Source organism: Labrus mixtus, chromosome 7 (genome assembly GCF_963584025.1).
Source record: "Labrus mixtus chromosome 7, fLabMix1.1, whole genome shotgun sequence".
NCBI lineage: Eukaryota > Metazoa > Chordata > Actinopteri > Labriformes > Labridae > Labrus > Labrus mixtus.
Window position 1 is genome coordinate 3,445,266 of NC_083618.1, and position 13,624 is coordinate 3,458,889.

A 13,624-nucleotide genomic window follows, 5' to 3' on the forward strand; every position below is an offset into this window, starting at 1 on the left:
TGGCTGATTCTGCGCCGTCTGACCCCTCACATACAGTACACACACACATACACACACATACACACTCACTAAGCTATAGGAAGGATTACCACTTGATCCTTGATTAGGAAGCTGTGTGTGTGTGTGTGTGTGTGTGTGTGTGTGTGTGTGTGTGTGTGTGTGTGTGTGTGTGTGTGTGTGTGTGTGTGTGTGTGTGTGTGTGTGTGTGTGTGTGTGTGTGTGTGTGTGTGTGTGTGTGTGTGTGTGTGTGTGTGTGTGTGTGTGTGTGTCAAGGGTACTGTCGTGTATATTCTATATGTTGCTATATGCTGTTTACTGTGTCTACTGGTTCAGTCTTGTGTCCTCTGCTTTTTTTTTTTATTAGCCCTTCTCTGATGTGTCGTTCGTCAAAAGTTTTTTACACAACAATTTTTAAAACTTGAGTAATCCAGATTTATGGAGGGGTTGTGTGAGGTCATACTTTTTTGAAAACTGTCATCTTCACCTTGAGAGGGAGAGTAGAGATCGGCCCATCCTCTCCCAGGTCTGGGCCTGCCCTGGGCTACTTTGATATTTTTAGCCGTCCAGCTTGCACACACCTTCAAAATGACTAATTATCAGGCTGTGACCCTCACAGAAGGTACCCCTTGTTACTTGAAACCTGCCTTCTTTCATCCTTCCGTCTCCATCCATCTATCCTTGCCTCCTGTCCTTCAGTTCGCAGTGACAGAGGTCCAGCTTGTGGTGCTGCGATGTATTAATTGACACTTCTCATCTTGTAGGACAAGTCTGGCCTTAATTAAAAAATCTCATTCCTTAATCCCTCTGCTTGTTGACCTTATCTATCAGCTTCTCTCTCTCACTCCAAAAGAAAGCAGATCTCTAGCAAACCCTCTTTTTTTGTCCTTCCCCTGACCTCCCATTTTGGGGGGGCTTTTTGATCTATCCTCAACAGTTGTAGACAAAACAGTTCTTAACTGTACTACATGTAAATTGTAGAACATGTTAAATGTAATGTTTTTAATTGTCTCCTTTCCGACACAAATGCAAATCCTGACCTTTTGAGAGTGTCCTGCTGAATGCTTACGTTTTCTTTTTTGAATCAGCTGTGCAGTGAATAAACCATGTACAGGGTGCATGTGTGTATTCCCTCAACTGCACATGGTGCAACAATGCTGGTTCAGTATAAAAGTTTAATAAGCCTTTGGTGCAATGAGAGGAGATGATCATAACCTAACCTTTCCATTGCTTCCCCCACCCGCTACTGCCCATTAAACACACATACACGCACATACACACCTCTCCCTAACTAAATATTCATGTTTGTTGTTGAGCAAAGGAACATGCCCAAGCAAATCCCAGAATCCCCTCCCTCAACATACACCTGCCCTTTGAGGATGGATGTTGAATCACAGACACGTACAGGTAACGTGGATGAAACAAGGGGAAGAGGGCATGCAGTGTTATTATTTTAGCAGTCTGCAGCTCCACACTTCTATCGTGTGTGACCTGTATAAAGCAAAGCTAAGAGGTTTCCTCAAGTCTTATCATCTGTATCACTATCACCCGAATTGGCATCCTCAGAGGGGAGATCAGGCTGTGATCTGATTGGCCGGTTTGGAGAGAATCGGGATGAAAGTGGAAAGAAGCTCCGATGGGATGTACAGAAACACAACAGCAAGAATAGTCTGATCATATGACAGTTAAATAGAAAAATACATACATTATTCAACTTGTAATACATTTGATATTTAATTACTTTAAAAAGTTCTCAAGTTTCTGTTTTCTGAAATATTTCTCTCTGCTGACAAACCCATCCACTTTTGAACTTTAATGATGTTAAAAAGTGTGACTTAAAAAAACAGCCTCTTTCGTCTCATCATCCAGCATCTCCTAACGACAGCTTAGTATCCTCTCAGATTATTGGCTGCTTAGTTTTTTTCTCAGATTTAGCTTTGGTCCCTGGCTCTAACAAAAATCACAATCTTGAGCCTTTTGACTTTGCAAGTCTGCCACAGTGGCGTAACAAAGCTCTGCCATTGTTACAACTTTTACATTGATCTGAAACAATGTAGTTCTGGTGTCCCGGTATGAGAGTTGTATAAAGCGTCACGGCAGGGTGTGTGAACAAACAGCAGGAGCTTAACATACTGTACACACACAGGGTTGTTCTGCCTAACCAGTTTAGGTGTAAAACAGGGATCCCATTACGTCCCAGTTACGCCTCGATTACTACATCCCATTTGGCTGAATCCCTTCGGCCCCACCATGACACCTCTTTGACATTTACATTGACGGGGAAGCACAACAGGGATGTAAAAGTCCATCCTTGATTTGATAATGTATACAAGGGGCTTTATCTAAATTAGTTTGTGTGTTGTCAAATTTTGGTTTGGCTGTCTAATATAATTTATACCCGACCTGCATGTTGTTGGTTTTCTAGCCAACTAAAATAATAAGCAGCTAATTCTCTTCATGAGTTTTTTTTTTTATAAAATATATCTGAAAACTGTTATGGTTTTGAATTCCTCCAGTTTTGAACCACGCTCATGTAAATGTGTAATATCTCTTTCTCTTTTTCTCTCACTTTCTCTCTTCTGTAACTCGTCGTCTATCGGCAGCTACATGTTCTCATTACACTTTCTTTAACTTTTCTCTTCTTTTCCCTTCTCTCTCATTGTCTCAAACACACTCATGTGCTCTCTCCATATCCTCCTGATGAAGAGGTGTTCTTGTTCCCATGGCTGACTGGGTGGTCTCACGGGGTTGAGGGGAAAGAAGGAAGGGAGAGAAAGCCTGAAGTATGGGTGGACTTCAGTGGAGAGAAGTAATAGCTGACACCAAAAACATGTGTTGTCTTTTACGCGTCTTATCTGCCTGTGTTTTCCAAGAGTGATTATTTATTATTTTGTATATCCTGAACAGTGCTGTGCAATCAATCTTTGATGCGCTCTCTCGTATCCGTCTCCTGGAAAGTGTCCCAGTGCAGAATGCATATTTATATTAGAGTGTGCTCATGTGTTTTTATAGACATATTTGCGATATGTGATTTCCATGTTTGACTGTGGGCGTCTTAGGGGAGGAAAGCAGGGGGGAGAGAGAGAGTCCAACTGAGATTGATGGGGGAGGAGGTTTGTAAAAAAGGTAGAGGGAAGGAATAATGAGAAGGAGAGAGAGAGAGAGTGGGTGGAACGGAGGATTGCGAGAGAGGGTGAGGCAGAGGAATGTGTGAAAAGACCAAGGCAGACATGTCAGGGAACAAATTGAAAATGCCAATTTCACTTTAGCCCCCACCGACTCAGGCGCTTACAGGCCAGGGCCGGCCTCTTATTCCATGTGTAAATGAATGGTGTCCACAGAATAACACACAATCACCTCTCTCTATCCATCTCGCCCTCGCTATTTCTGCTTCACCCTTGCTGCAGTATCATCCCCTCTCCACCTCTTCTCCCTGCCCACTTTCTCATCCTTCTTATCACTATCTTTTCATTGTTTTGCTCCCCGCTCTCCACTTGTCTCAGCAGATCCAGCCTTGTCTTTTCAACCCATAAGCCATTCCCAACATTTTCCAGTATTTTACCCATCACTTTTCTACTTTTTCTCACATTTTCTCTGTATCTAGTATTTTTTCACTCTTTCAGATTGTCTTTTTTCTTGCCGCCTCTACCCCAACTCTGTCCTGTTCGCAGACCCAAATGCATTTTACTCCAGCATACATGCCATGATGTTGTCTCAAGTAACCAAGTTCACTCACCTCGAAGGAGATGATACCTCTCTTACAATCTTCGTTATTTCAGAGTGTGCTGACTTAGGAATGATGTTACCAATAAATATATTAACAGAATCATGTACCAATTAAATATCTCTAGTTTAACCAAGCCAAAAAAGCATTTAAATAAGCATCAAATAAAAGCATTTACACAGAGGTAAATGTTTCCTAAACCAAGGTCAAGGCTACTAAATATTATATCCTCAAAATTAGCTAGAAAACACATCCTGGAGCATTTTCCATTAAAAAAAAAAAAAAACCCTCTAAATTCAAAGTATTAATTCTCCTGAGATACATGTAAAAGAAAATCTTTGGATATCAGCATCTTCAGCCTTCAGGAGACTGGATGTAAATCATCAAATCATAAAAAGTGAAGAATTAATTAATCAGCCATTCACTCATTCTGACAAGGCTTAGTCCCCTCATTTTCTTATCTTTTCTCTGCACATTTCTCACTTCTTTCCCCTCAAATACATTCAAATTCACTATTATTACAGATGTCAAGATAATTCTCACAGTATCGCATTGGAGTGGGTGATATCCCACAGTGGCAAAGTTGTAGCTAGATTCAATCTGTGAAGGGGCCCATAGCCTCAGGCTTGTGGCTTTCACACTGGATTTTATCACCACTTCACTAGAGGAGAATAGTCCTGTAATCTGTCACCCTGAGGCCACTAAAGATAGTGACCACTGCAGTGTTAGTGAGAGTGACCAGGCACTCTTTGACTGACATTAGGTTAACACGACCTATCTGGAGTCTTCCCAGCCATCACATCAGAGCAGCAGCATCAAAGCAGACCACAGGCACACTCCTGCTATCCAGCTTCTGTTTAATGTTGTATCAAAGGCAATTAATGAAAGGAGGAGTAAATAATGCAAAAATGTGTCTCAGACATGGGGGGTGTGGGGCTCTTGATGAATGACATGATTGTGTTTTTACCGTGGCTGCTCTGTGAAAGTGAGAGTGGAGGATTGAAGAGGCAGTGTAACATCTAAAGCTGCATTTTATTTGCCGGTGATAATTGTGGTAGATGATTTATTTAGTCGGGTCGGGGTCTCATAGGAGCTCTTTCTCTGTTATTCCCACAGTTAACACACCGCACATCACATCGCAGTTTTTGCAGCTTGTTGTCTCATTTAAAGCGATTCCATAAAACTGATTACGCCGATGACGAGTCAATTACATTTCAACTCTTATTAGTTCAGGATGCAAAAAATGAAATTAGACGAGAATATTATTGTTGGAGATGTATACGCTTTTCATTCATCACTGGAATGAAATGAGTCACACGGCAAACGGGATTCCAATCTCTTAATCAACTCTGTGCTCTGCCAGGCAGCGGCGGATGTGCCGCGTGTTAAAATCACAATATAGCCTGTCTTTCATCATTCATTTTTATGGCCCTTCGACTGTGTGAGCGCTGCGGGGTATGACATTACCACCAGCAACTACGAGCTGAACTGTGTGTGCTGTTTCAGATTGTCTTCTCTTTTGACGATTTCTTTTTTTTTTTTAATGGCAGAGAATGCTGAATGATGTTGTTAGGGTCTATGAAATATACGGTGTGAGAATTTATTTCTAATAATGATATAATTGTGAATACTAATCCTGATGTTGTTCTTTTATATTTCAGTATACCTATGAGGGCAATGACATCAGTGACCTACCTGTGGATTTGTCCGTGGTTTGGAATGGGAACTTTGTCATCGACAATCCCTACAACATCCAAGGTGAGATATAGTGGTGCCGTCTCATCCACCTTTATTGGTTCTAGTTATTAAATCACATGGAGAGAAGGAATCGACAGTGTAACTTAGAATATGAGTATTCTTACATTTAGCAGTTTTATCTGTAACTACCTGCCTCTTATCCTTGAATAAAACACATAGACTTAACTTTCCTGTCAAAGAAGCTGTATTGATTTGGCTGACATTGTTTCCCAAAAAACAGAACCTGTACACACACTTGTTTTATAACTCTTTCAAAGACATCTCCATCTGCAGAGTCATTTTTAAATCTCATGACCAATAATGAAATCAGCCTTTAATATGCATTGATATCCTCATTCTGTCCAATCACTTGTGTTGGTGTTGGAGATAGATATACTGAAACTGAGCAATATCACAAAGTTTACAATGGACACATGTGTTTCATCTGTTTCATCATTTTTCTACCTCACAATGCATCACATCATAATTCTGTTTTACAAGATACATTGTAAGAAGGAAAGCATTCCTAATTAGCTGAATACAGTATTATATGTTGTATATACTGTTTTTACACAGTCTTATCATATACACACTGATGTTTGAACAGATCCATAACGTGTGTATGCACCTCTCTAGAGCATGAGATCATGTCTGCTATATATAATTACTTATTGGATAGTCTACATAATCATTGTAGCCTGAACAGCACAGCAGGGGTCAGTAACTCTATTCCCCTGCTGGGAGGTCAGGTAACATCATCTGCACAAACCAGCAACCACTGCATTTGATTAGGCCTGTTGATGACATGCATAAGGACTTCAGTGCAGCAGAGGGATCCAGCATTGTCTGGTTCTGTTTTGTTATTCTGATTTTTATTTTTTTTATTTTTTTAAAGAAGCAGCAGCTGTGATTTTCATGTTGTATTTTTGATTAGAGGTTGTTATGTCTGAAAGTCTGTGAAGCAGTGTTCATTGCCACTCTGCCAGTAATGTAAAATCACTTTGTTCCATGTATTGATGTTGCTCCCTGTAATGTATCAAGCAAGCTGTTGAGATCTCAAGTTTCACATACACTGATATGTTATATTGATGTGTTTGTAACATAGACGAGACTTAAGTTTATAGACACAGGGACCCTACTGCAATTCTCAACAGTGGGGTGTTTATATTCATGGAGGCAATATTAAATGCGTTGACAGTCAGTGGTTCTCCAAAAGACAAAGTGCTGGTAAATAGCATTTTTAAATAAATAAAGCAGCATTGAGAGCGTACAATGCCTGCAGCATGCATTAGCGTCTAGCATCGTGCCTTATCTCAAGCCTTCATCTCCTGAAGGGCGACCTATAGCCCAAAGATGTCTCCTTCTCTCTCTCTATCTCGCTTCACCATCTGCACCCTCCCTATTTTTGAATCATGATAATCCTCTGGTGGAGTGTGAGTGATGCTCACTCGTCTGAAATACTGATATGTTAATGTAATTAGAGAGGAGTCGTTTAGAAGCCCCTAATTGGTACAGGGTTGCGCTAAAGCTGCTCCATGACCAATGGGATTTGGGGAGGAAATAACAGAGAGAGAGAGAGAAAGTCCCTGTACATATTCTGAGGTCTTTGGGAAATAATGTCTTGACTTAACTTCTACTCAGTGACACTCGGATAAGTTTAGGATTTTTTTTTTAAGTTGATCAACTAAAAATATAAATATTTGTGTTTTTCTTTTTTTAAGTGTAAACTACCTTTATAGGTTGTAATGTAATATTTAAACACTGAACTATTTTGATGGTGCTTTATCCTTTTCCGGCCCCCTTTCCCACCCTCTAATAATTTACTTAATTTCCTGAACCTTTCTTCTTTCCGCCTGACCAGCCCACCTGTATAAATGCTATGCGCTGAGGGACAGCTGTGGGATGTGTCTGAAGGCAAACCCCAGGTTCGAGTGTGGCTGGTGCGTACAGGAGAAGAAGTGCTCCCTGAGGCAGGAGTGCACTCCTCCAGAGACCACATGGATGCACGCCACCACAGGAAACAGTCGCTGTGCACATCCCAAGATCACCAAGGTAAGCCTTCATTGTAAAGACAGCAGCTGAGGAAGGTAGCTTATAGTTTAGTACTCCATATTTATAACCACAAGTACACACAACTGCTTCTTTATGATAGTTTTAAGGTGCTTTACACCCAACAACATAGGCATTAATGCAGTTACTGTATAATAAACATGGATTATCCAAAGCCATACTATCATTTTTGTTATGTAGTATTTAGATACTACTGTATATGCAGTCGCCGCACATAATAGCAGCCCAAGGTCACCCCAAGGCTGCAGCCCATTCAGAAACCAACATGAAGATGCTGTATGCAAAGAAATGGAAAACCGCTCATTAAGTTACAGTAGACACTTAAGCTGCTATGGTTTGCTTTTCTTAGCCACTCAAACTTCAACAGACAACAGTCAGGTTTCTTCCAGGGAAAGGGGTCAAAGGGTTAGGGGCCAAGTTCACCACCTCTTGTTGTCGGCCATCTTCGAAATACAACACTTCCTCTTTGACACAAATGAGAGGATTATCTAAATCCGCTCATTTGTAAAATAAAGTTTCCAAAGGACGAGATTAGACATCCTACCTGTGCTGCGTCATTGTTTGTTCCCAGCGAGTTTGGGAGGCAGCAGGGAGGAGAGACAACTTAGAAGCAATCACCATGACTGCAACCACAACACAGATGGGCCGGCCAGGAGGAGGCAGTTCACACACACCACGACTGAACACACTGACGGGATTAGAGATGATGTCTACACATGCAAACACACACACTCACACACACACACACACACACACCTGAGGTGGTGGAGAGGATGAATGTCTAGAGTGCGTGTGTGCAGAAAGGAAACATAAAAAAAGTGGAGGTGTGCTAATTGTGTCCCACCATGGGCGTAGAAAGTGTGTGTGCATGTGACAGACTGTGTGAGCAAAGGCGTCTAAGCATCCTGGTGTACCCATCTGCTGCCACTTGGAGCTGTGGCAGTGGTCCTGGTCTGACTGTGACCCGGGTCAGCGTCCTCAAAGCTCAACACTGGGACTGACGTATACACACACACACACACACACACACACACACACACACACACACACACACACACACACACACACACACACACACACACACACACACTCTGACGGACAAACACATGCACCACTTTGTGAGAGGAGTCTTGACCCTTTAATCATTCTCATCCCTTCCTCTGCTCTCTTCCCTTCTACTCTTTCCCTCCATCTTTCCTTCTTTAAACATTTTCCTTTAAATTAAATTGCATCTTCAATGAATTGAAGCTTTTTTCTCAATCAAAGCGAGGGCCACTTCTCCCCATTTAAATGAGTGTGAAATATATGTATAGTTTCTAATGCATGCCCGTTTCATCGATGCAGACTTTTATGGCGGGAGCCCTCAGAACATTTCCTGTGTGACAGGGGTTCGCCTCTCTGAATGTGTAATGGAGATATTGGATAATTGGGGCACTGGCACATAGATAAATCCGTTAGCTAATGTTCTGTCTTGCTCGCTTCAGTTATCTCTTAGCAACAAGCGTACAGAAGCAATTGGGTTGTGTGTGTATGTTTGAAAGACATGGGGGGGCGGGGCTGTATGATAGGTTGGGCCTTGGATGTGCATCTACATGCAAGCATGTGCTCCTGCATGCATATTGAGGGATAAATCCTGGCCTCAGGGCATGATGTTGGTGGCAGTCAAAAAAAAAGAAAAGAGAGAGACGTAGAGGATCTTCAAAAGCAGCAGGACGAGAAACCTACAGCAGGTCTGCAGAACTTGGAAGATACAAAGAAGAATAGAAGAAAAGAGAGACAACAGAGGAAGCGTTATCGGCAAGCAGCACTGCCAGCCTCACCTCTACTCTCCACCTTTGACATTTACAGTGTGACATTTCATGCCAAAAGAACATCCGGAGGCGACAAACAAAAGCTCTCCTTCTTCCTCTGCCATTTCATCCCTCAGTTCTCTCAAAGAGCATCACATGCATTACACAAATTGAATATTACTCCACTTTTCCCCTGTCCATTCTGTCAAATCCACTTTTCCTTGTTAGACAACCCCTTTTTTTGTATTTCTTTTTGAATTATTCAAGCTTCTTTGTTCATTTTTTGCTGCATGCTAACCACTGTGTGGCCATTAGCTAGGGGATTAGCTGCTAATTTCATTTGAACTGGAGAATGTGAGTTCTACCGGGAAGGAATTGCAGCTGGAGAGAGAGAAAGAGTGTGTCCACACCCACAACACACAGACACATAGCTACCCAGAGCTTTCAGAGCAGTAAGCGCTGAACCTATTTTGTGTCATTTCTGAGCGTACTATTGCCCATTTGACATTGTTCAATAGTGTGCAGTTGGGTACCGTTCCAGTAATGGCTCTGGCACCTTAACGCTGTTCTCCAAACACAGCAATTTGTGTTATAAGCCCTGAATGATTCGTTTTAGACATTGTAAGAATTTGGTTGTTTGGCTGTAAAAGTGCTGTTTTTATTGTGCTGTATTTATAGTCTGCACTGACATTGTGCACAAAGATTAATTACTTCTCCTTTCACTGCATGCAAACACACAGTTCTTGAATGTTTGTGTGTGAAAAGACACACAAATAAATAAATAAAACGCTCCCACTTGTAAACACACACATTTTTCAGGAAGTCTGTTTACAGACAATATAGCATGTTTAAAGTCAGAGATAAAATAAGTTACAAAGTGTAGCTTTTGCGGTAACCTCAAATCACAATCCCAGCCACAATCACAGTGACCATTATGCAAAAACACACACACACACACACACACACACACACACACATATATACACACTGCCTGGTGTGGTGCAGCAGTGTCCTAGTACTGGCCTTGGATGCTGCCTGGCCCTCCATCATCCATCATCTCCTGCCTGCCTTCTCCTAGGGGACAGGAAGAGCATTACAGCTCGCCCTTAGAAACCAATTAAAACAACACAGACCAGACTCGTGTGTGTCAGTGTATGTGTGTGTGCATGTTAGGGGTAGTGTATTTGTTAATGTTTTCGCATAAGGCATTTTTGACTTCTTTGTGATCCCCTGTTTATAAGAGATTGTTGTTTGCGTGCTCTAAAAGTATCTGATTTATGCATGGATTAAGGTCAGGACGCATATCCTCCTCCTCTTACCTTTTCTTTTCTTTCTCGCCTCCTCTGTTATTTAAAAGTAAGAGAGATGTCTGTCTTGTTATCTAGAGGCCTGTATTGTCCAGACCTCTGTCATATTGTTGCTGAAGAAAGGTCTCACTGTTACAGCTTGAAGAGTAATAATTAAGACAGCTAAATTATGCAGAATAGATCATCTGGTTTATTATTCATAAAAGGGATTTAGCAATTGGCTTAACAATAATATTATTTCTAAATTAAGCTGTTGTATTACTTCTACATTTGAAATGATCATACCATCTGACATGTTGTCAACTTGTAACAACAGTAATACAACCAGTTCAGCCATTTGTCCCAGTGGGATTTTCCCAGTGTGTCACAGTTTCTTCCATATGTCTGCATGGATACACATCTTAGTAATGTCCTTTTTCAATTAGCTACATGTTAACATTTGTTGGTAAACACTTATAACACCCTCGTTTATCACTTACTCTATGCCTCCATCAGTTTGTTTGTGACTTTTTTTGAAAGGCTTTCATACAACTAGATGAACTTCAGAATCCTTTCACCATGTTTATACTATCTCTTAGTGTGTCCTCTGCTCCCCTCTTCCTCCTCCTCCTCCTCCTCCTCCTCCTGCTCCTGCTCCTTTTCCAATAACTAACAGATGCTATCTGCTCAGCCAGCCACAATAGGCCTCACACAAAGCCTCCGACACAACGGGAGGAAGAGGAGACGAAGAGGGGAAAAAAAAGGGGGTTTGAATGAGTGTTGGGCGCTGTGATAGCGAGAGGAGAATAGAGCGAGTGTTTAGGCTGGTAGCTTTTATCCAAAAGGGCTTTTTGTTTGTCTTGTTTGGTTGTGGATGCAACAACTTGTATATGAGTGTGTGTTTGTTTTTTGATAAGCCGGTGCTTATGGAGGGAAAAAAAAGATTTGATTACCATATCTGAAGATTCTGACTGGTGCACCACTGTGTGCCACTCACTCTTTTGTCTCCATCTGAAATAAATGCATTCAGGCACATTGACAAAGAGACAGAGAGTGAATTAAAAGAAAAAACACGGCTCTGGAGAGGGAAAGGGTGAGGGAGAGAGGAGAGATGTTCATCAGAAGCTTAGCCTGTGTAAGATGGAAAAACACTCCTTAATTATATCACTGTGGCATTTCAGTTCTGGCCCACATGACAGTGGGCTTTGTTCCCATTGTGTGTTTCTGTTAGTGGTGTCCTGAACACCTGTGGCTTTTACTAGCCTGCCATCTTTTCTATAATGATGTTAGGCTGAACATCATTGTCAGGTACCAGGTGAAGAAAGAGAAATGTAGAAAGCAGGTTAAGAGAGTTGATCTAATTTAGATGTGAGACATACGCTACACTTAAATCAGATGTTGAATTACACTTAAATAAGACATAAGAGCATTTTCAAACATTTTTTGAAAATTAACTTGTTCCCTTTTGACCAGGGTTTGTGTGATGATAGACTCTCCCGTTAAGTCTTAGCCCCAGCAAGTTAGCTTAGCTTAGCACGAAGACTGCAAACAGAGGGAAACAGCTAGCTTCAATTTAACTGAAATAAATTTGTATCTGCATCTTTTTTTTTTAATCCGTCTAAACTAAACAAGATAGAACTGGATTTTTTTGTGAATGTCTGGGTAGTAGCAGTTGTATTTCGCTCGAGGGAACAAGCCTTGTTTTTGCACTTTGGTCTACGACAAACAAGCAGACAAGTCACCACGTCACCAAGCTTACAGAACCAGCTCTTTTTCATCAGAAATGTTGTTAGCTTTGAAACTGATCAACATAAAGGGAAATCATTGGGTCACTAATTGTATTTGAATACTTTAGTCATTTTGCACTTGTATTGTATGTATACAGGGCTTCTTTCTTTCTTTCGGGGACATGACTGAGAACAAGAATGGGAGCTTAATTTGTAATTCATTTTATCCTTTCTTTATGGCAAGCCGGGTCAAAGATGGACCTTACCCACAGCCCTACTTCAAGACACCCAATCACCAACGTCTGATCCCCCTTCGCCCTAGTCCCAACCCGCTGTGACAAATGACCCCCCTCCCCCCGCCAGGTTCTAATCCAATTAGCTTTAGCCCTAATTATGCTAGTAATGACTGATTACCAAAGGGGCCATTGTCTGCGTCTGTCGGCTGGATGAATGGGACGGTGATTAGTGATTGGGCTAGCCTCGGGTAGCCATTAGCACCTCCGCACACCTTTCGCAGACCTCTAGGGGAAGGAGAGGGAGCAGAGGTCGCCGTGTGGAGTAATTGTGTTCAGTAGATTAATCGTCACAAGGTTAAATGAGAGATGTAAGTGAGGGCTTGATGGGTGGGTCCAGGTTAAGTGTGTGAGTTGGCAGGTTGTGAATGTTTGACTGAGTTGAGGCTGAGTTAATGGATCCAAGGTCATTTTTCATCTCCCTTAATGAGGTAGCAAGTATCCTAGCCATTCACAACGAATGGTGACCATAATGACTTAAGTAAACTGTCATCCATGCAGACATACAATATATGTTCTATGATTTACTGCCTTGGATGAAAATCAATAGGCACATACATATGTTCTGGCTAACATATGTCCTTTTTAATTTCTTTTTTCATCCAGTTGTTTCCAGAGACGGGGCCCAGGCAGGGAGGAACCATGCTGACCATCACAGGGGAGAACTTGGGTCTGCAGTTTAAAGACATCCAGAGTGGAGTCCGCATCGGCAAGGTGGCCTGCAACCCTCAGGAGGACCAGTACATCAGTGCTGAGCAGTACGTGTCTTCATCCCCTCACACCAAACCTTCCTGTTTCTCAGATTCTTTACTTCCATGCTTGCCTTTGTCCAATATTGACGTGACACAGACTGCTAAGCACAACACTGCCTCTCTCTTAGACCTCTGTTTCTGGTAACCCTTCAATGGTTAAACACTTCTCTGCTTGTTCAAACAAAACCAATTCATCGCTAGCATCATGTTTTGGTGCTGCCGGGTGTTGTGCAGCTAAGACCTTAAAC

At 41.8% G+C, this 13,624-nt stretch overlaps 2 protein-coding genes across 5 annotated transcripts in view; both read left to right on the forward strand.

Annotated features, from left to right (window-relative positions):
* LOC132977512 (MICOS complex subunit mic25a-like) overlaps window positions 1-13,624 on the forward strand; it is a 291,593-nt gene that overhangs the window by 240,329 nt on the left and 37,640 nt on the right. The gene's annotated exons all lie outside the window — the stretch shown is intronic.
* LOC132977505 (plexin-A1-like) overlaps window positions 1-13,624 on the forward strand; it is a 178,636-nt gene that overhangs the window by 131,652 nt on the left and 33,360 nt on the right. For all 4 annotated transcript variants that reach the window (XM_061042116.1, XM_061042119.1, XM_061042118.1 and 1 more), the window contains exons 11-13: window positions 5,383-5,479; window positions 7,320-7,510; window positions 13,231-13,382. In XM_061042116.1, coding sequence (XP_060898099.1) covers window positions 5,383-5,479; window positions 7,320-7,510; window positions 13,231-13,382 — 440 coding nt within the window. The remainder of the gene's footprint in view (window positions 1-5,382; window positions 5,480-7,319; window positions 7,511-13,230; window positions 13,383-13,624) is intronic.